Source organism: Crocuta crocuta, unplaced genomic scaffold, assembly GCF_008692635.1.
Source record: "Crocuta crocuta isolate KB4526 unplaced genomic scaffold, BGI_CrCroc_1.0 scaffold230, whole genome shotgun sequence".
In the NCBI taxonomy this organism is placed as follows: domain Eukaryota; kingdom Metazoa; phylum Chordata; class Mammalia; order Carnivora; family Hyaenidae; genus Crocuta; species Crocuta crocuta.
In genome coordinates this window covers 2142085-2166059 of record NW_027527393.1, presented here as the reverse complement: position 1 = coordinate 2166059, position 23975 = coordinate 2142085, and the positions used below count along the sequence as shown (strand labels likewise).

At 37.9% G+C, this 23975-nt stretch overlaps 1 protein-coding gene across 1 annotated transcript in view; it reads right to left on the bottom strand.

The window, feature by feature from the left end:
* RNF217 (ring finger protein 217) overlaps positions 1-23975 on the bottom strand; it is a 196853-nt gene that overhangs the window by 136363 nt on the left and 36515 nt on the right. The window contains exon 4 of the mRNA XM_077752729.1: positions 3406-4203. Coding sequence (XP_077608855.1) covers positions 3406-4203 — 798 coding nt within the window. The remainder of the gene's footprint in view (positions 1-3405; positions 4204-23975) is intronic.

Genomic DNA, 23975 nt, shown 5'->3' with positions numbered 1-23975 from the left:
AATTTATCAGCTCCACCTTTCACAATGGCAATTGAAAACTGGATGGTACACACTGAACTGTAAAGTCATTCCACTTAAGAGGGGCTCCCTGCAGCCCAGTCATGGTGATGACTGGAGAAGAATTATGTTTCGAGACATAAAACTATTATTTTGAAAGCACAGTGTGTAGGTATTTAAGTCATGACCTAATTTGCTTTCTCTGTACTGAAATAATGACCACATCTAGTCATCCGCCTTTGTTACATATTCAGTCCAGGGCACTAAATGGAAATAAGACTTACGACTTACCATCTAAAACTCCGTGTCCCCACCTTCCAAGCTCATACCTTCCTTCAAAGAACTCAGCCTCTCCTTTTAGAAGAACATTAATTTAACCAGGCAATATTCCAACTCACATTCAGTATGTATTTTTAATGCATGTATAAAATCCTTCATAGAAAATCACCTTTATTCTCTTAAATGATGTCAAATAATGCACTATTTGACACAAACTCAAAAACTAGTAAAAAAATATCACTAGTAACTTTTTATTTCAAATGCATCATTTTATTTTAAACGGTCTTAAGAGCCCTGCAAATTCGGGTTTAACAGATTTTAATCTGTCAAACCCATGAGAGTTTATAAAATGAGAAAGAAAGCACTCAGTGTGCCCTTTTGATCTAGCTCAGTAAGGCAACAAAATAACTCTGCAGTTTGATTTTGTTTTGCTTCAGAACTGGCATGTCATTACAGGTCATGGTCTGCAAGTCTATTTCACTGATGAGGAAATTAAGGAATGGAGAGGTTACGTGACATGAAAACATAGACCTTTTGAGTAGAAGTGACCTTAGAATTAACACAGACCAGAAATATTACAACCACAAGCCTATATTTTTATCCAACTGGGGAAAAATGCCATTTTCATATAAGCTAAAAGTTCATTTAAAGAATCTTTAAATCTAACTTTCATAGAAAACTTAGTAAACTTATTATTTTTGTCTACTTTAAAACTGTCTTTTGTCTTAAACATGAAGAAGCTCAGGGTAGAATTCAGTACACAAGTAAAATATCACCTTCTGACTATGGTTACTGGGGGTAATCTCATCCTGTCTTGGTCACTCAGCTCTTCAAAAATTTGGTAACTATTAGCTGACCATCTGGCATATGTCCAACAGCATTCTAGGTGCTAAAGACATAACAGTGAACAAATCACATGACAAATCCTGTCTTCATGGAAACAAATTACGTAAGTATGAGAGTAGGGTGAGGCCAAACTTGAAAAAGAGTGGTCAGTGAAGGCCATTTGGATGACATTTGCCTACAGATCTGAAAGAGAGGAGTGAGGGGAGTAAGCATGAAAAGGGAATGGTATCTAGGGAGCTATTCTAGGCACAAGGAACACCAAATGCAAAAGCCCTGGGGTGGAAGCATGCCTGGCCCGTAGGACTCACTTATCCTGTTTAATATTTTAAATAAAGTATGTTTTTTTTTTTCTTTACTGAAAGGTCTGTCCAATACTTTGGAAGAAAATCAGGGACATACATACATCCATAATTACTGCAAACAAGTTTCAGATACTGTGTCACTTGAGATAAGTTTCTTGTGTTTGTGTACTATAATGACACTGCACTCACCCTGCCACCCTTCTACTCCCCATTCCTTCTCTTCTCCATTAGAGATCAACATGTTGATTTCCTACAACTGACTTACGGAGATTAAAAATAAATCTGCTTTGGGGAAAAGGCCCACCTTAAGGAAATCAAACCACAATGCAACCCACACAGACTACACACCTTGACCTTCTAAACCTATTGGCATTTGTATTCAGCCTCTAAGTGCTACCTGGTACTGTTACTCTGTTTACATCTCATTATATGCTACCTTGTATTGTTCCTGTATACACATCTGCTCTCACAGTGGCTTCCTTGGAGCAGAGCCCATATTTGGAGACTGTCTGAATCCCACCCCAGGGATCTGCACATGGATGGCACCAGTATCTGTTTGCCCATGATGTCATAGAAACTACCGCATGAGAGCAGACATTCCTCCCGTTTTAAGTATCTGTTTGTGGATAAAGCATAAAAGAGACATCGGTCTCTTGCAGGCGTTTGGATAATCTCAACCATCTTGGCTAAGTTACTGTTTGTGTAACATTCCATTCTGTTTAAGTTTCCCTTTGCATTTTTCGGTTGGGCACAGTACACACTTTCAGTCTAGACACCAGCATGGATTAGCCACAAAACACAGAGGAACCACACTGTGTGGAATCCTGTTCGGTTCACTTGAGCCAATGTTATTAAACGCTATTACTGGAAAGGGACTCAGCATAAAACTATCAAGCACAAGGACTACAAGACATTGCCCATACAATCTGGCAAAACAGACAGACACATAAGGAACTTCAGTGCATGCAAGACACGCAGAAGTATTTTGAAAGTATATAAGCAGTGACCCGGAAGGTGAGGTAAGGCTTCCCAAAAAGAGCTGGCACCTGAACAGCCAAGGGTTTTGAAAGATGAATAAGCCGAGGACAATCAGACACGGGATCAAAGGGCACTCCAGACTGTGCAAAATACTGGCAGAAACGTAACAGACTGAAAACTGCTGGAAGAACTCATTCACCATCAGTGAAGGAAAGCTGGTCTATTGCACGCTTAAGCTTTCCAAGAAAAAAACAAGCTTTCAAATAAGGAGCTGAGGAAGAAAGTTTCACCACTGCTTGTTTTGTTAAGCCTCTTAGCCTTGCTTTGCTTTGTTTTGCTCTGTTTTGTTCCCTCTTAAAGAAATAAAGTACTGTGCTGGCATAAAACTTCAGTGAGGAAAAGTACTTCAACTTTACTGTGGAATAATAAAACGGGTAAGTAGGCAAGGGCCAAGGAATGAATAAACGAATGAATGAACAAATGAATGAAAAAAATAAATAAAACTTTTCTGGAATATATAAATGGAGCAAAATTTAAAATTCAGGCATCGTGGACGTGAAATATTAATTCCAACAATTCCAACCCTTCTTCTCACTAACTTAATACGTACATACAATCTTTTGTGCCCACTAAATGTGTTAGTCTTGGGGATACCAGGCCTCTGAGGTACTCTCAATGCCCTCCTTTTTGAGTGAGCTCTGGCTTGCAATTTAGTAAAAGAAATAAGCAGAGGACAATTCAGTGTAGCCTTTTCTCCACGGTTGCCAACTAAAGCCTGAAGCTCATGCAGAGTTAAATTCCAGTCAAGTTGGCCGTGAGGTCAAACGCTCTTAAATAATAATTACGACAACTGAGATGTGAGAAACTGACAAAGGTCCCTGGTAGAGGCGTCTCATCACCTCTTCCTGTGAGCCGGGGGCTGGCAAGCTGGTGGAGGACTGCCTCGCCAGGGGTTCGAGATGCTGAACGAGGAAAAAGAGGGGACAGAAGCGGGTAGAGTTACCTGGGAGCTCAGGTAGACTTTGAGGCACTCCTCGCACACGGCCTTCTTGCAGCAGGGCAAGGGCTTGATGGGCTTGTCTTCCAGGCACACCCGGCACATCAGCACCATGAGGGGCACATAGGCATCCCCTACCCCACCCAGGTCGGAGTAGGGTGGAGCTCCCAACAGGCTGGGCACGGAGAAGGGCTCGGGCGCCAGGTAGAACTCCAGCTCGATGCTGCCGCCGTCGGGGGACAGGGGATCCGTCGGGAGGGACAGCCGGGGGCTGGGGATGGAGGTGGGGGTGCTGGGGGCGTTCGTCACCGGCGGAGCCCGAGGTGAAGATGCGGGCGGCGAAGGCTGCTCCGCGGTGGGGGCCTCGGGCAGGTCGTTCTCCACGCAGAACACGGAGCAAAAGACTTGTCTCTTGGCGGGGATGGGACGCCGCTGACCCAGCACGTCCAGGACCAGTTCGTCCGCGGCCCCTACGCGGGTCCCGGGCTCCGGCTCTTCGCCCAGGGCCACATCCTGCAGTTCACGCCCTCCCTCTCCTCGGCCCTCGGCTCCCTCCTCCTCTTCCAGCTGCTGTTGCAAAGTCCGGGGGTTGAGGGGACCCGTGAGTGCCAGTCCCGCGGGCTGCGCGGGCGCTCGGCTCTTCCTCGCGTCCGGGGCCCCCCGGCTCCTCGCGGGCGCCGGGAGGGCGGGGGGCGGAGGGTGCAGGGGCCTGTGGCGCCGCCGCGGCGCGCCCCGGGAGGTGCAGCCGGAGCCCGAGCGAGCCCCGCGGCCCCGGGGGCAGAGGCCAGAGCGGGCGACCTTCCTCTGCTCCGGTTTCACCTAGAGCCCTCCTCGCTGCCCCGCTCCCCACCCCTCTGGCGCACACCTCCCCACACGTACACACGCGCGCAGGCACCCGCGCACACACTCACACGCACACCCCGAGTGGGTGTGATCTAAGCGCCGAGATGCGCTCTCGCGCCCAGAGTTCACACTCGGCCTCAACAAAACCCTTCAGAGCAGGCAGGCTGCCTGCCTTTCGGGCTACGCGTGAAATAGAACTTCCTACGGTATCGCCGTGTGCTCCGAGCAGAAACTAGAAAACACTGGCTAACTTAGGGGTTTGGTTTCTCTTGGGCCCGTCCAGTTTTAAATCCTCCAAAGAGGGAGTGCAGAGAAATAACGCTGGGGTGTTATTTGTTCAAAACGCTACATGTATTAACTCTGCTTTCTGTCTGTTGAGGTCGGAAAGATCTTTGAAACCCACAAAGAAGCCCAACGTACTTTTAACCTACTCCAACTGGAATCCTTATGAGAGCTGGCAGACAACTGACTGAAGTCTTATCCCTTTTTCCTCCTCTTCAGGGTTCCTTACGAACTTTTTTTAACCCTTAAATATTCCAGAATAGGTAGCACAAGGTAGCAAGATGGCCTAGCCTAATTAATAAACTGGCTCATTGATGGGAATCTGGAGGAGTTAGTTACATTAGCATAACCGTATTTATCTCCAAAACTGTTTCCAAGACAACAATTACATTTGAGCCAGAACCTAATTATGTGTTGATCTATCTTTATTTTACAGGAAGCATTAGTCACCCAGACTGGTGTGTTTTAGTTCCCTAAAGCCAATGAAAACATTTTGGGGAAGCCAGCCCTTGTTTTTTCGTCTTGAAAGGGAATTCAGTTTACAAGTCCATGTAATAGGAAGAGTTGTGAAGTGTGTAGCATTTATCTTGAAGTTGTTATTGGTTTGTTCTAAAATATTTCCCAAACCAGTTACAAATGCTAGAAAGGCATTACCAAGATACCTTGGTATTCATGCAATACCAAGAAAGCAGTGGAACGCCAAAGCACATTTCTATCCTTTGTGTCTGATGCTCAGTAGCACCCTAGCGGGATGAATCCAATCAATCAGTGGAAAGGCCACCTCATTTATCAGTCTGTCCCAAGAAAGAATTCTTACTTGGAAGGATAAATGCTATTCAAGGATTTTTCCTCCCATTTTGGCTAATTAGTTTCCTGTTAATTACTGTTTTCTCCAAATGATACCTCTAGCGTTTAATGTTCTAAAGAACAGAGAAGCTACATGTATGTGCCTTTTAGGTATGCCATCTGATAACTATTCCTCTATTCTTTCAAAAGAGATACAAAAGTAATCTGTGTTTTCCAGGTGGCAACAGGCTAAGAGTAAGACCAGAGTAATAATAATAATGAACTCCAGAGTGTCTATAGATATCAAACACCTTAAGTTTCTCCGATAATTTGGGGGCTCTTTCCCCCATACGTATTTGTCATAGGTGTTCCAAGAACTGATTCTTACAGTCCCCACCGCCTTGTTCCTTAACTCTCAGGCCTCAGTTCACAGGAGATGGCTTTCCTTGCCACTGAACCAACTAGAAATTACTGCTGGAAATCCTGAAGGCTTCCCCAAATTCTCAGCCCTTCTTGCCATGACTTCATTTTGATGGGATGCATCCATCTTTGTGAAAATAGATCTGTGGCATGTCATATCTTCCCCCTCCAGACAGACTCAGACTTGCCTAAATCCCGGGCTCAGCCTCCCTGGTGTTCAATCTGGAATACCGGCAGCATGGAAATGAGTTAAAATGCAAAGTTAAAATTCTGGTCAGACCATCAATTTCCCCTGAAGTGAAATGCCTGAAGCACCTATAATGATTGTGATGACAGGATTCACTTTTTTAAAAGGATTGGTTGAAAATATGGTCACCATAGCATAAATTTCACTTATCTACCACAAGCTTAATATTCTTGTAACCTAGACATCTGCCCTGCATCAGACTGTGTACAACTGTTAGTGGAACGTAAGTACTATCTGCCACTACCACTTCTATCTCTCAATATTTTCTAATCTGTGATGAGCTGTGCACCTTCCCTAAAGCCAAGACTAACATTAAAAGCTGCTTTTGGTCATTATTAAACATTTTTTTATTACCTACTTTTATTATCCTGGCCTTTAAACATGACTTATTTTCAGATCCCTTGAAAATTTTTATTCATATATTAATTCAAACATTAAAAATCCTAGATTTATTAACTTATTAGAAAAAATGTGAGATGGCAGAAGAGCTGTGTGATTCATTTTAACTTTACGTATTAAAGGTAAAACTAATTCCTTCTTGCCTGTCATGGAAAAGAAATATATAACATTTAAATACCATAAAATAATTATCCAGAAAATACCTGACTTGTTTTTCCATCTGTCTTTCAACTATCCAAACAAATTTTTAAAACAAATTCATTTCCTGACGAGGAATAAACAGGATGGAATGGTCTACTAGGTGTGTTTCTGAAAGACACAGTTGAGTATTAGTCCTTACTTTCCTGTTCTCTTCACCCATGGAGGGAGAGAACCTGGATTCATTAAGGAAAAGAGCATCAAGAAGAAAAAAATGGGACACAATTGTTTGCCTTTCTTTTTCCACCCTAAATTCCCTAAATTCAAATAGTAACCTTTTGTAAGATGAAGTTAAAAATAAAACAAAGCAATGCATTCCTTATGCTTATAAAATAAAAGCCTAAATGTTTGGAATATAGAGGAAACCAAGAATAAAAAGGAAGCCAAGGTGTGGTGGGAAAAGGAAGAAAGGGAGAAAAGTATGAAGGAAGGAAGAAAGGAGGGAAGGAAGGAGGGAAGGAAGAAATGAGAGGAAGAACTTCAGCCAATACTACCCAAAATAGCTACTTTCATGTATTGAGATATTTCATTCTAGTGCTCGCATCTGTGTGTATAAAAATATATTGCACAGTATATTCTCTTTTCTTTAAAAAAATAAAAAAACTTAGTAATATATCCTGAATATTTTCCATATAATTAAAACATGTGTACGTCATCATGATTCATGGCTATATAAAATTTTGCTACATACATGCATCACAATTTATTTAATCAATTCTATTTTATCTTAAAAATTAGATCATTTATGCTCTCAAGAGATAAAACACTTAATATACGTTAATATTTCTGATATAACCTTTGTTACATCCCTAATCTACCATAGCATAAGTCCTAAAATTAAATTGCTTCGGAAAAGGGTAGATGTACTTTTGTAGCTTTTCGCACGTATTATCCCAGAAATTCAGCACCAATTTATAGTCCCGTCAATAGTGAGCCAATGAGAGAGTCTACTCCCCTAATCATTCTAAGAATACTTTTAAAAATTCAGAATGCTGTAAATAACATCTCGCCTTTTAATGAGTATATTCTTTAAAATAAAAAAGGACAAGATCAAATATTCACTGTCGCTTCTCCCTTGGATATTTACAGTCTAGCTCTATATTGTTACGATTCTCTATTCCCGAAACTATGGTTCTGACAACTTCCTTTCCTCATCTTATTTTTGAATTTCCTCTTTAGCCTTCCAGTGACAATAGTGGTCTAAAAACATGCAGAGATAATCTCAGTCATCATTAATCGTTCTAAATCCAGAATACCAATCCCTACTTTCCAAAATACAGATTTATTAAGTGCACAAACTCATTCCCAAATGAGTATTGTACTGAGGAAATCCTATCTCTCTACAATGTGGAAGCTCTTTAAATTAAGACAAAAAAGAGATCCACTGACAATGCAAAATTGACACTGAAGGAGTCACCAAGACCTTGCATTTTAAGGGCAACATAAACTTTCCACTACTGTGGCTTTGGTTTCCCAGAAAGATGTCAGCCCTTGCTCTGCATTTAGAAATCCCTAATCTCCTCTTCCCAAGGCACATAGTGACATGAATAGAGAGGCATGTTCTCTCTGTTCCTCAGCTTCTCTTTCTAAAAAGAGTGTCAAGTCACAGCCTTCCCCTGATAGGCTTTGTTTATAGCAGAAGTCGGAGAAATTTACAGCCTGGCTCCTCCCTGGCCTGGAGACTGGAATGGTTCGTTGGTTTAGTAAGCAAGAGCAAGATAAATCTCTTTTTGTACAGCCCTCAGTATCATCGTTGCTAGGTAATTCACAGGGAAGGAAATAATTTTGTTCAAACTAAAAGATAATCAAGCATCCAAGTAAGAGAGCCAAAGATGCACTTGTACAAAATGACACTTTTAGTTCTGAAGAGCAGAGATTTTCTTAGCAAGAGGAAATCTCTTCCAAGTTAGGGAAAAGGGAAAAGGTAATTCAGAGAAGATTTATTTAGAACAATGGGAAGTGCTTACAAAACTATGCTAAGTGAAAAAGGGCAAGAAAAATGTAATGTGTGACATGACAACGACATGTAGGCATGTACATTATAAAATAAAGACAAAAATAATAGCAGTTATTGTATAAGGATGAAGTTGTTATAATTGTCTTCTTACTAAAATTTCTAAAATAGCATATTGCTTTTATTTTTTTTTATTTTTTTAATCTTGATTTATTTTTGAGAAAGACAGACAGACTGTGAGCGGGGGAGGGTCAGAGAGAGAGGGAGACAGAATCCAAAGTAGGCTCCAGGCTCTGAGCTGTCAGCACAGAACATGTCCCAGGGCTCAAACCCACAAACTGTGAGATCATGACCTTAGCCTAAGTCGGACACTTAACCAGCTAAGCCACCCAGGTGCCCAAATATGTTGCTTTTATACTGGACAAGAGAGAAAAAGAAGATTTCCTGCATATAGAACCCCAGTTCCTAGCATTGACACAAATTTAGTTCTCAATAAAACATTTTTAAGGGACAGAAACAATGACAGAATGGTCATCTATAGTGATGTAAGATTGTATAGAACTATGGTTTTCAAATTATGTGCTAAGTTGCCCTGAGGCACAGCAGCAAACTGCTAGGGATGCTCTAAGGTATTTAAAATTCTTGGGGCATCTGGCTGGCTCAGTTAGTGGAGTGTGTGACTCTTGATCTCAGGGTCATGAGTTTGAGCCCCACATTGCAGGTAGAGGATTACTTTTTAAAAATTTAAAAAATAAAATAAAATTATTTGGGAATCACAGCATCGCCTGTTGGACACCAGGCAAACTATTAAGTTGTCTGGACCTAATTACTATTAGGGATTTCTTTTTGTCTAAAGAGCACCTTGAGAAATAACTGAGGCACAGCGGTACCATAAACTGAGAAAGCTTGGAGCTTTAGACTGCAAACCTTAGGCAGAAACAACAGGATAAACACCATAAGCTCTTAGAAATTTATACTTTAAACTGACAAGATACAACTCCTGTAGTAAAGGATTAACCTTGCCTAAAGAAAGGTTTGGTCCTAGCTCTCAGCTCCTAGGAGTAACCTCTAGGCCTTGCCTGCAGGAAATGAGTCTCTTTGTTCATCTGGAGTCCTTAGGCCATACAATATAGTCTATGCTAACAATGCTATTTATGGTAAAGGTCTTGGGTCATGTGGTATCAATCTGACCTCTGGAAGGGCTGGGAACTAAGATTAGCCACTTGGGTGGTTAGCCATGTGTACATCACTGACTTCCAATAAAAACCCTGGACACCAAAGCTTGGTGAGATTTCGTGCTTAAAAGTATTCCATTTATAATGTCACACATCGTTGCTGAGAGAGATAAGCACCATTCACAGAATTCCCCCGGGAGAGGACAGCCGGTGGCTTCATGCATGGTCTCTCCTGAACCCCGCCATGTATAGTTTTGCCTCTTGCTGATTGTAATCTCTGTTCTTTCACTGTAATACACCATTACTGTTGAGTAGACATGTTTGTTGAGCTCTGAAAGTCCTTCTCAAGAATCGGTGAAATTGAAAGTGGCCTTGGGAACTTCCTGAACTACACCACTACAACAATGGAAGTTCGTTAACTTTTATAGGTTTTCATTGTTCTTGTTTTTCCAAGCAGAAAGAAGTCATTGTATTGTATCAGTTAGTGCAAGAATAAGGCAAGTTTAGTATTAAAACAGAGAAATGTATTACCTTGTTCTTGTCACATAAGAAAGTTGATTTCCTCAGATAACATAGATAAGCAATGGGCCCTTTTGATTTGTGGCTGCTTGAAATTGTTTTTGACATTTTGCTTGCAAAATCTAGCAAAGGATTACATGACTCTGAAACTTTTTAAGCTGACAGCTTAAGCCATCCAGTTTTATTTATTTTAAATTATGGAAAATAATTTTATCTATTTATTTTTTAACACAATTGCTACCAGGTTGGAATGAGAGAACCCAGCTGCCTTTGGGAACTGTTAAATACCACAAGCTGTTTCTCAAACATTGTGGAATCAATAAAGCTCAAAATGTTTTCTCAAATACTTAAAAAAAATTTCTCAACATGCAAGGATCTTAAAAATCTTTTTATTCACATATTGCTAACTCATTTGCATTTTATTTTTTTGTATCTTCATGGGACTTTGGAGCTGTTATTATGAGCTTTATGGGAATGATGGCTTTATTCCATAATTATCTAATGGGGAAAGCTCTAGACTGGGCATATTTATTATTTGTATCTTATTCCTATTTTGCCATTAAATGTCTATTTCTAGGATGCTGTGTTTACTTCTGTGAAATGGGTAGATTGAACTGGATGACTCTAAATTTCATTTCAGTACTAAAATTATCATCTTCAATTTAACCAATATATATTAATCCACCCTTTATGCACATTACTGTGAAATGTATAGGTGACCACTTATAAACGATGAATAGAATTCAATCCATGCGCTGAGGAATCTCTCAAAGAGAGAAGACAGATGTCCAACTATAATGTCAGCTAGATTTTGGTGGGTGTGTGATCATAGAACTATAAATTCAGGACTATTGGAGTTGCAGTACAGGAGGAAATTCTGCCTTGGCAGATCACAGAATGTTTCATGGAGGACCTGGAAGATGGGTTCTCTTTATACAGGTGGAGAATATGGTAAGGATAGTAAATATTTCACTAGGAGGAACTGCATGAGCAAACACATGATGGTGCCTTGACTGGCTGCTGGTAGTCCTTGTGTCTAATCCTATGTGACAGGTAGAAAAAGGACAGGAGATGAGGCAGGAAAGATAAACTGTCACAGAATGGTTATCGACTTTGCTGGATAGTTCTATTTGTTTTTTTAAATGCCTTTCTGCTTTTGTCTATTCTCTACCCCTGGAGGCTGATGCCCAGGGATGCCTATCAATGGTCTCAAATGCCCTCTGCCTTCCAATGAAGTTCAGTCTAGGAAAAGTGCTAGCAGGTGATCAGAGGGCTGGAGTGTTTATTCTGGCTCTCAATCTGCTAGGTCCTTGTAGGCTGTCTATACCCCTTTGTCGAAGGCCATAGTTGTTATCACTGGCCTCTGAGAGTCTCTCCCTTCAGGCCAAAGGGAGTTGTATTAGTTTCATTGGGCTGCTGTAAGAAAGTACTGCAAACTGGATGGCTTAAAACAACAAAAATTTATTGCCTCACAGTTTTGGAGGCTAGAATCTGAAATCAGGATGTCTGCAGAGCCATGTTCCCTCTAAAAACTGTAGGTGAAATCCTTTCTTGCCTCTTCTAGCTTTGTGTATTTGCTAGCAATCATTGACATTCTTTGGCTTTTAGAAGCATCACTTCAATCTTTGTCAAACACATGGCCATCTTCTCCCTGTGTGTCTCTCTTTATGTCTCTTCTCCTCTTCCTTCAGGGACATCAGTCATAATGGATTATGGGCCCAGCTCACACCAGTATGACCTTATATTAAGTAATTACACCTGCAATGATCCTGTTTCCAAACAGGAGAACATTCTGAAGTCCTGAGAACTGAGACTTCACATATCCCTTTGGGGAACACAATTCAACTAATACCGAGATGTAAGGCTCTCCACAGTTAGCTACGGCTCTGTCTCTTATGCAAGTTTTAAACCCTGTCCATGCCTTTGTGACCGGTTCCATTACTACGCCCTCCTCCTGTTACCCAGTTTGTGCCATCTCTTTTCTCAGAGATTCTGATTATGTAGATTAGATTGCCTTGACAATGATTTGATTAGGTGTTGTGTTTTGTTTTAGGCAGAGGGATGTATTTAATAGGAAAGTAATGCTCAATTCTGGGTTTAAGAAAAATAGATAATGTGGGAAAGTAAAATACGCAGTAGAGGAAAGAGACACAGAGGCAAGACATGAAGTAGAAGCCTATTGTTACCATTGTCTTGCTGAAACATGCTGAGGTCTAAAGTTGTAAGGAACACCAATGGTTTTCTGGATTCCAGAGCAAAATGCAAAGTCTTCCTTACAGCCGTTCCTATGGTTCCTGCTTTTCCCACACTACCTCTGACCCCCATCCCCCTAACTCACTACGCAGACTCTCATTAGCTCTTTGCTCTTCTTCAAATGTCCCACTCATATTCTTACCCCACGGTCAGGGCTGTTCTTGTTCCTTGTCATACGCTTGGGCCCCTCTCACTTTCTTCTGGTCTCTGCTCAGAATGTTCCCTTGTTATTGAGACCTTCCTTAAGCACCCTCAAAAAAAAAAACATCACAACCCTCATCACTTCATCCCCAGTAGTCTGTAGCTCTTTAACGTTTTGTTTTCCTCTATAGTCTTGTCATGTGAGGACTATGCATTTATTTCTTTATTTCTTAATTGTCTCCCCCCCTTCATAGATTTTAAGCACCATGAGAATAGAGTTTTGTTTTTTGTTTTTTTGTTTTTTTTTTCCTGTTTGTCTGCCATTCTGTCCCCAGTGGATAAAACTGTACCTGGTACATAGTAGGTGCTCAACATTTATTAAATGGTAGTCACCAATAGAGATAGAATCTGTGGGATATGGCAGTAGATGTAATGTGGGGAAAGGGTCAAAAGGAATTAAATATGGGTCCAGGTGTTCCCTTTTTTTGGGTGGTGGGGTGGGGGTGTTGCTGTTCCTGATTTCATACAGGTAATTTTTATGCCTTTCTTAAACAGGAAGATTTGCCAGTCTAATTTAGTTATTTTTGCATTTAACATTTCAAAGAAAAAGTTAGTCTTTCATTTTCCATGTCATGTAAAAGTCCTAGTGTTAGTCATAGAAACCAATAATTCCTGGGGTTTCTGGGTTTCTCGGTCAGTTGGTTAAGTGTCCCACTCTTGATTTCGGCTCAGGTCATGATCTCACGGTTGTGAGACTGAGCCCCACATCAGTCTCTGAGCTGACAGCAAGGAGCCTGCTTGGGATTCTCTCTCCCTCTCTCTCTGCCCAGTCCCCACTCATACTCTGTCTCTCTTTATGAATAAATAAGTAAATATATATTTATTTATAAGAGATCAGTAATTCTTGTGAGAAATGTGAATATGTTGTGACTCATAAATACATTTTTTAAGATTGTGCTTTGGACTTGGATTCTGTTATTCCATCAATGAATTCTATTGATACTATTCTGTCTGTGCCTCTGGCTGGGAATTCGAACAGTTTTTTCCCTCTTTCCTTGAACTTCATATAACTTATGATGCCTATGTCTCATCAGTTGACTCAGTGCTTCCTTTTTTTACATCTAATACTTAAGTTAGAGAATTAGTCAATGTGTTTAATATGATTATCCAGCTTGTTCTGTGATGCAGAATATTTGTTATTTAATTACTTGCTTCCAATTTTAGACATGACTAAGAAATAATGTGAAATTATAACTCAACAATGGTTGATAGCACAGGCTTTCCAGTACCTAAGAAACCATCCAGCTTAGTGCCAGCACTTCTCAAAATGATGTCTGTGGATGAAATTCGGCAGACATAAGGGGACACAATCTGCTGACCTCTAGTTGTCAGAGTGAGTCATGGATTTACAAAACCTCTCAGACCTTTTGCTTCAGCAGATTTATTTTATTATTTTAAGAATAGAGTAATTAAAAAAAGTTTTTAATGTTTATTTTTGAGAGACAGAGAGCAACAGAGAACAAGCAGGGGAGGGACAGAGAGAGGGAGACACAGAATCCAAAGCAGGCTCCAGGCTCTAAGCTGTCAGCACAGATGCAGGGATCAAACCCATAAACTGTGAGATCATGACCTAAGCCAAAGTTGGATGCTTAACCAACCGAGCCAACCAGGCGCCCCTAGACTAATTTTTTTTAATTCACAGGGAAAATGAGATAATATAATTAGGAGAATATTTTAATGTTACCGGTGATAAGTAACTGTCAATGAAGCTGAATCAAAGAAGACTTGACTCTTGGGAAAACTACCATCTTTGTTTTCCCTAGAAAATGTTATGATTAGTAAAGTATTTAACATCTAGATATAATTCTTACCATTTATGTTCATTGAAATATAGCAGTGAAGGTTCAGAATATATGGTCATTCATTCATTTTACGCATAATACTCACCTGAAAGACTATTAAATAAATGTTAAAAATAAGAACTTAGAATTTCAATAGTTTATTTAAAAATTATGTTAAAATTAAATTATAAAAAAGTCAAATTATGGCACATTCCTTAATCAGGAGGATTATGACTACTGGTTTTATGCTATTTTTCTCTAATTCCAAAGCATCCAGATTAGTTTTGCTAAGGTTAGCTTTGGAAAAGCAAAGTATGTGTTTGTTAGTGTTTCCTCTGTCTTGCCTTGCTCATGGTGTCATAGCTGGGATCTTATTTTGGTACTTGGACAATAGTGTCATCCATATATTAATCTAGTGCAGAATTTGTTTCCATTATTCCCTCTATCAAAACTTACCTTGGGCACCTGGGTGGCTCAGTTGGTGGAGCGTCTGACTCATGATTTTGACTCCAGTCATGATCCCAGAGTCATGGGATCAAGCCCTCCATCAGGCTCTCCACTGAGCCTGGAGCCTGCTTAAGAGTTTCTCTCTCTCCCTTGGCCCCTCTCCCTGACTAGCACTCTCCTTCTGTCTCTAACTAACTCTTAGGGGGAAAAAAATCTTACTTTACCTATATCCAATCCCCTCGGGCTTTTGTGCTCCCTCCAAATGACAAGGGACAATTATTGTTATTAATAATAATATCACACATATCTATAGTGTGAATTGCAATGTGTTTTCATGTGTATGATGTCATCTGATTCTTCAAAATTATGTAATAGAATGTCTAACACACAGAAGTCAGCATACACAGAAGTCAGAGAGAGAGAGCATGAGCAAGAGGGGTGGAAAGAGAGAGGAAAAGAAAGAATCTCAAGCAGGCTCTGTGCTGGTAGCACAGAGGTTCAAGGGATGTTGACTCTCCTGAAAGGAAAAAAAGTAAACTGGGATTATGTTCAATAGAAAATACAACTGTTTGAGATACTTATGTACTTTTTTTCACATAGTAGACAGTATAATTGAACTTTTTCTCTTAGAGACTTAAGAGTTCTGTGTGTTTTTAAAATTTCCTAAACTTACAACCAAGTTTGCTTCTATACCTCTGTAGGTTCCTAGTGGACTGATCCTCTCTTAAATAACAACTATAAAATCTAAATCAAAATCAAAAACAAAACAAACAACAACACAAAGAGAATGAGAGAAAGTGAGAGAGAAGTAAAGAAAACTAAGTGAAATTTCTGGGCTCTGAGCCAAAGCAGGCAGATTCTGGAAGAGAGTTGACATTGAAAGAAGAAACTGACTTATGACGAGGCTCCTGCTTCTGTATGTTAAACCTGAGGACAGACCATTATCTATGCTGTGCAAGGTGGCAGAAAACCTGTTAGAAAACTCAGAGGTTTGAATAACCAGAGAACTGTTTAGTGCAATGTCAGCTGCCGGATAGTGAAAGGGAAATCCCATAAACAGCCAAAGAGTAAGTCACATATTCTATGTATTCATTCTGCCGGAATCTCTGGACTACCTTGAAACACAGATGCTTGGGGCAGACACTAAGCAACCCCATCTAAGGATAAAATAATTAAACTGAGATGGAAGCCACTATAAAGGGCTGCATTTATAGTTTGAATCCAATCAAGTCAATTACAAAATCAATAAGCAATTAATAAATATCCAAATACAAATATCTCTAGATATCAACAATTTGGAGAAATATAAAGAATTGAGAATTTCTACATCATTCCCAATATTCAGGATACAATACAAAATTACTTGACATGAACATCAAGGAAAATATGACCCATTTTCAGAAGTTGAAACAATCTAAAGAGAAGAAATGCAAGATAAACCCAGATGTTAGAATTAGTAGACAAAGACTTTAAAATAGATATTACTACTTTTATGCTCAATGAAATAGACAAAAATCTCATAATGAATTTAGAAAACTAAGTAGGGGTACAGAAACTACAAAACAGAACCAAATGAAAATTCTAGCTGAGAAAATACATCTGAAGTTTCTAAAATTCACTGTATTAACATAACAACAAAATGGAGATAATAGGAAAAAAGGTCAGTAAAACTTGAAGATAAATAAAACTGTAAAAGAGGAAAATTTTTTTTTGAATAGTAAGAGCCTCAGATACTAGTGGGACAAAAGCAAGATATCTAATTTGCAAGTAACTGAAGTCTGAGAAGAAGAGGAGAGAGGTTTGGAGATGAAAAACATTTAAGGAAATGTCCGAAAATTCCTCCAATTTAGTAATTAAATATTTCAGCAAACCTTCAGCAAGATAAATCAGAAACTATGCTCACCATAGTAAAATTTCTGGAAACCAAATATAAGAGAAAAATTTTAAACCAGTCAGAGAAAAATGACATGTTACAGATAGTAGAACGCTGTTTCAAACGATCCCTGACTTACCTGAAACTGTGGAGGCCAAAAGATATTGGAATAGCATTTTTAAAGTGTTAAAACAACAACAGAAAACTATCAATCCAGAATTGTTTAGCCAGTAAAAATATCCTTCAAGAGTAAAGGTTAAATAAGGACGTTTCAGGTAAAAGAAAAAAAGAGAAATCACTACCAGAAAACTTACCATACTATAAGTAATCATAAAGAAATTCTTCAAACCTAAGAGAAGTGATACTAAATACCAATCCCTATACTAATGAAGATATTAAGAGCTTTAGAAATGTAAAGTATTATATTATTTAAGTATAAAATATTTTGGGGGGAGCCCAGCTGCCTCAGTCGATAGAGCATGCAACTCTGATCTTGGAATTGTGAATTCGAACCCCGTATTGGATGTAGAAATTACTTAAAAATAAAATCCTTGAACTGACTGGGTGGCTCAGTCAGTTAAGTGTTCAACTCTTGATTTCAGTTCAGGTCATAATCTCATGGTTCGTAAATTGGAGCCCTCAGCCAGACTGTGTGCTAATAGCACAGAGTCTGCTTAAGATTCTCTCTTTGTCCCTTTCTCTGTGCCCCTCACCCCCTCTCAAAATAGATAAATAAACTTAAAAAATTAAAAATAAAATCATTTAAAAAAAGGATAAAATATTTTTTCTATTTAATTTCTTTAAATTTATATGAGTGTTTACAGCAAAAATTATAATATTCCTTTCTGGGAAATATCTTTTATTTTGAGTTTATTATCTTTTTCATTTTTAGTTTTAAAGTTTTCTATCTTATAAAGCAAGAGTGTCCACCTTCATGATTTCTATTCATTGTTATATAGGAAGCTAATTCAATAAGAAAAGGAAGGAATATTAGGAGAAAAGAAGTTAGTCTTTATTTACAAATGACACAATAGTTACAAAGAAAATCCTACAGGGGTGCCTGGGTGGTTCAGTTGGTTAAGTCCCCAAATTTGGCTCAGGTCATGATCTCATGGTTTGTGAGCTCAAGCCCTGCATTGAGCTTTCTGTACAAAGAGGCTTTTAGAAGTAATGAGCTTATATAGGAATATCAGAGTACACAAAATTAACATGTAAAAATCTATTGTGTTTTTATATATTAGCATTTAAATTTCATTCGAAAATGAAATTCAAAAATCATATTAAATAGTGTCAAAAACATAAACTACTTGGCAGTAAATTTAACAAAAGCTGTCAAAGAACTCTACATTGAAAATTACAAAATAATTTTTTATCCCTTTCATGAGTGCTTCCAAACCCTCGACTTCAAATACCATCACATCCAGGGAATAGATTTCAACATACAAATTTTGAACAGACATAGATATACAATCCACAGCACCTTGTTGAGCTTTCCTCTCTTTTTAATAAATAATTTATTTTATTTTTATCTTTAAATTACTAAGGATTAGTATGGAATTAATAAAATTTGTAAAGTAAAAAAAAGTTAAGTAAATGGAGAAATATACTATATTCATAGATTGAAAGATTGTATTATTAAGAAGTTAATTCTCCTCAACAGATGTATAGATTTACTATAATTTCAATCATAACCCAATAGCGTTTTTGTTTTATGGTAAAAATTAAGTAATTGATGTAAAAATGTATATGGACATGCAAAGGACCTGAATATCCAAAGCAGTCTTGGAAAAGCAAAGCAAAGCTGAAGGACACATACTATCTGATTTCATGACTCACATAACCTCATGACTCTTAATAAATCAAGACTGTCTGGTATTCTCATAAGAATCAGCCAACAGAGTAATGGAACAGAATGAATATCTTGAAATAAACCCATGATTTATAAAAGCATTTGATTTTTTAATTTTATTTATTTTTTAATGTCTTATTTCTTTATTTATTTTGAGAGGGAGAGAAAGGCAGAATGATAGGGAGAGAGGGAATCCCAAGCGGGCTCTATGCCATCAGTGTAGAGCCCAGTACAGGGCTCTATCTCATCAACTATGAGATCATGACCGAGATCAAGAATCTGGACGCCTAACCAACTGAGTCACCCAGCACCCTGAGTCATTTCATTTTTTAAATAAAAGTCCGAACACAATATCACAAAGAAAAGAAAGTATTTTCAATAAATGATGCTGGAATAACTGTAATATTCATTTGGAAAAAAAATAAACTTTGATTCATACTCTCATACCATACATAATAATTGAATGGAGATTACTGTCAAGCCTAACTGTAAAAGCCTTAATCGTTGGGTTTTTCAAGAAATGATAGGAGAATATTTTTGTGACTTGACCAGAGGCAAAGATTTTTTAGATTATGGAGAATAATAACTATAAAAACAAATCATAAAGTTTCAGTTTATCAAATTTAAAATCTGCTCATTAAAAGACATGAACACCATCAAACTGAAGTCTAAGAGAAAATATTTTAAAAACAAATGTATGTGATAATAAAAGACTGGTGTCCAACTTGTATGAATAACTTGTGTCTTGATAATAAAAATGTCAATTCTATAAAAAATGAGCAAAGAATTTGAAGAGAAATTTTCACAAAAGAATGTATACGAATGACCAGTAAGTACAACAAAGTGCACATCATTAGTTGTCAGAGAAATTAATTAATTAATTAGTTTGGTTAAAATCGTAAAGGGGTATCTCTACACAGCCATCAAAATGACAAGAACTGTGTTGATGAGGAAGTCGAGCAAGTAGAATTCTCAAACATACTTGTTGGTAATGTAAAGGGTATAACAACTTTATGAAAAGTTATAACAATTTAATATAAAATTAAGCATGTACCTATCTTATGACCCAGAAATTCCAATCCTAAATATTTACCCAAAAGAAAAAAAGATGTGTCTACAAAAAAGAAGAGTAATCATAAGAGTTTTATTTATAATAGCCAAAGCTGGAAGCAAAGGGAATTCATTTAAATGTATATATTTAATGTGTTATATAATATGAACAATAAAAAATAAAAAGCATAATCTACTGATATGCACATTAACATTTTTAAGATATCATGCTAAGCAAGAGACCCCTTACACAAGAGTACCTGCTATATTATTTCATTTATGAAGTTCTAAAACAGACAACTCTAATCATAGTAGGAAAAAAAAATAATATTTGGCTTTGAGAATGGAAAGAGTAATTGCTTGAAAAGGAGCATGAGGAAATTTTCTAACGGGGTTGTAATGTCTTGGTAAAAGGTTAGGTTACATCAATATATACATTTGCCAAATCTCAGAAACTAAAAAAAAATGTGAACAGATATTTAAATATGAAAGCTCAATTAGTTGAGAGTAATGTACAGATGTCAGGAATGGATGGATGGAATGGAAAATTGGGGAGATGAATAGATATGTGATAAAACAAACATTGTCCAATGTTAATAATAGAATCTAGGTGCTGGGTACACGGGCATTCATTATAATATTCTTATAAATGTTCTGTATGCCAGAAAATTTTTATAATAAAATGTTAGAAAAAAATTGAAACCAGGAATTATATCATGGGAAAGACCAAAAGTTCATCTTTTTTAAATGTCTTGTTGGGTTTACTTAAAGGCATTTTGGAAAGTTTCTTTATACCCCATGAATCTATGTAAGATTTGAGGGGAAATTCACTTCCATATTAATTTTATTAATTCCATACTAATCCTTAGTAATTTAAAGATAAAAATAAAATAAATTATTTATTAAAGAGAGAGGAAAGCTCAACAAGGTGCTGTGGATTGTATATCTATGTCTGTTCAAAATTTGTATGTTGAAATCTATTCCCTGGATGTGATGGTATTTGAAGTCGAGGGTTCTGGAGCACTCATGAAAGGGATAAGTACTCTTATAAAAGAAACCCCAGACAACCGCCCTGCTCCTTCTGCCATGTGAAGTTATGGTGAGAAGGCAGACATCTATGAACCAGGAAGCAAGCTCTCACCAGACACAGAATCTGCTGGTGTCTGGATTGTAGACTTCTCAGCCTCCAGAAATGGGAGAAATAATTTTCTGTTGTTTATAAGCCACTCAGTTTATGGTATTCTGCTATGGCAGCCTGAAGGGACTAATACACTAGGCCTAATAGCTTTAAATAGACGTTCAGAGTTAATCCAGACTGGAAACTTGAGAAGATGGTCTCTGGGAGAAATCTGACCAGCAGGTAGTTGAATGAAGTGAAAGCTCAGGGACCCTGAAAGGCTTGTCCAGTAATAAATGCCTTCTTGTTCCATCTGATTGTCTTCAGGAATTTAGACATGAAAGTATGGAATATATTCTGTTTTTAAAAGTATAAATGTTGTAAAAATTACATCTGTGTGGCTCTTTTGACCAGTTAGGAATGGAATTTTCTCAGCTATTGCTCAACTATCTCACAATTAGTTTTGAAGACAATGAATAAATTATTAAATAGATGATTCTTAAACCCAAGCATTCACAGGATGTATAGCCTTTCTCACAGAGCCTTTCCAGTGAAATGTTTTAAGTAACACTAATATTCACTATGATGCTATTGTTTTTAGATACATTTTTCCTCCAAATATGTATTTCTTTACAAAAATTTTAATTGTATTTGTGCTATATTTTATTATTTATCAATAGCACTGTATTCTTAGTTTCAGGGAAAGAAAAGGTTTTTTTGGTTTGTTTTTTAAAAAATGTTTTTATTTCTTTTTGAGAGAGAGAGAGATACAGCATGATTAGGGGAGGGTCAGAGAGAGAGGGAGACACAAAATCAAAAGACAGGCTCCAGGCTCTGAACTAACTGTCAGCACAGAGCCTAACACGGGGCTCGAACCCACAAACTGTGAGATCATGACCTGGGCCGAAGTCAGATGCTTAACTAACCGAGCCACCCAGGTGCCCCAAGGGAAAGGAAAGTTTAATGAGTTGGGATAATTGGGTCTTTAACTAAGCAAGAGTCACCTTATGTTTCCTGTTCTCTCTGGCTTGATTTGAAAGTATTCTTGGGTTGTATCAATATTCACGTTCACTGGCCATTGCTTACATCTAACACAGAAGTTATTTCACTGTCTTGTAATTTTTTGTTTGTTCACCTCTCTTCCCCATTGTACCGCAAACTCCTTGAAGGTGGGGCCTCCACTTAAACATTTTATATCCCCAGTTCACAGCATAGGATCAACCAAATAGCAAGAAAGTCAATAAATGTTTGTTGATGAATAAATGAATACGGTTTGTTAATTCCCATAGATTTAATACCCTCTTACATGATGAAATAAAACTAAGAAAATTCAGAGTGGATCTAACCAAAAAACAGAAACAATGTAAATATTAATTTATGATTTGTTCCAAAGACCAAATTCCAGGAATCTCTATCCAATGCACCGCTTTGCTGAGGTCCCTCAGAAGGGCACTTTCCTTCCTCATATCAAGGCCCTGGAAAACTGAAACTTCAATAAACAGATATTTAACCTAGCCTCTGTGAAAACATGCTTAGTTTGCAAAGAACAAATTTCTCTAATGGCTATATTCATGTCCCCTAGATTCATTGTCTCTGGGTCTTAAATAATACTTGTTAAATATTGATGGATATTGTGCTTTTGCTAGTTATTCAATTTCTAATGAAATATTCAGTAAATGTGTTTATGTTACCTAATGAAATGCTATCAACTTATGACTGTGAACAGTTAGGATAAATACTCAAATCTCTTATTTTGACAGACTAAGACCCACATATCTGGCTCTCGTCCACTTTCTCAATTTCATTTTGCAATGTTCTCTCCTTCCCACACTATACTCCACACCTATAAGCCTTCTGTTGTACCAATAAATATGCCAAGCTTATTCCTACCTCAGGGCTTTTGTGCTCACTGTTCCTCTGCTTGGATTATACTCTCCCTTACCCCATCTATGCATGCATGTCTCCTCCTCCCCATTCAAATGTCAGCCCAAATGTAATCTCCTCAGTCATTTTCTATCACATCATACAGTCATTTTCTTTATAACACTTGCTGCCAGAGAGATTATCTTTTTCATTTATCTTACTCATTTATTCATTGACATTTCCAATCAAATGCAAACTTAGTTAGAATTAGGACTTGGTGTATTTTTTCAATGCTATAAAACCAGCTCCAGTGTTTAGAAGAATATATGGGACAGAGTAGACCACAAAAAATGTATTTAAAGAATGACTAAAGATAAAAGTATGCTTCCTCCCATCGCTTGTTGATATTTAGACTGATTTTTGGAGTCCTAGGAGAATTGGCAGCCTACAGCCGCCTTACCTTTTAAGTTTTAACACCTATCACTCTTCAATGAATTCTTAGCTCCTCTGGTAGCCCATTCTTTGTAAACTCTTGGTAATTGTAAAAACTTTGAGGCTAGGGTTCTTTTCTTATTCTTCTTTGTAACTCTACACTTTTGTCTTCTCAGTAGTGAATGTGTGTTGATTTTTTGATGGTGGTCCATGCAAGGGAGGATGTCCTCTAGAGACCTGGAAATATGGTGCTACTCTGCAATAAGAAACAAGGCATTCGGCTTGAATTTTCAACAAAAGGATGGAGCTATGGAACAAAATTCTCATATGTAGTTAAGTTCAGAGGAAAAAAACAGAGAATCCTAGCCAGGAACTCAGTGAAGGTAAAGTGAGAGAGGTAAGAAGAAAAATAAAAGCATAACCACTTGGTGGAGCAGAGAGGGTGGCAGTGGGGAAGCAGGATATAATTGAAAATAGCATTTTAAGGAATAATGAATAACTGTGGATTTGGCTAGAAGAACAGTATTAGTAAAGCTGTGGGAGAAAACATGATTACAAAGTGTTCTGGAAAAAGGTATTTAGCCATATCATTTGGCATTAAAAAATCTTTCTTTACTTCTTCAGCAAACAAAATAATGAATAAATTATTGTGATTAAATGGACTGTGTTGTCTGAGCTGATTTTTCAGAAAGAACATCCACAAAAATGTATTTCTATGGCCTTAAGTTTACTGGTTTGAAATGTAATTATATCTGGATATTCTCCATTAATCTGCACTCTATTCATTTCCTTTCTTGATAACTTCATACTTTTTAAGCCTTTCCTTTTGTTATAGTCCTGATTCTACCTACTCCTGAAGTAATTTTAAGATGCCCAGTAGGGTTGAT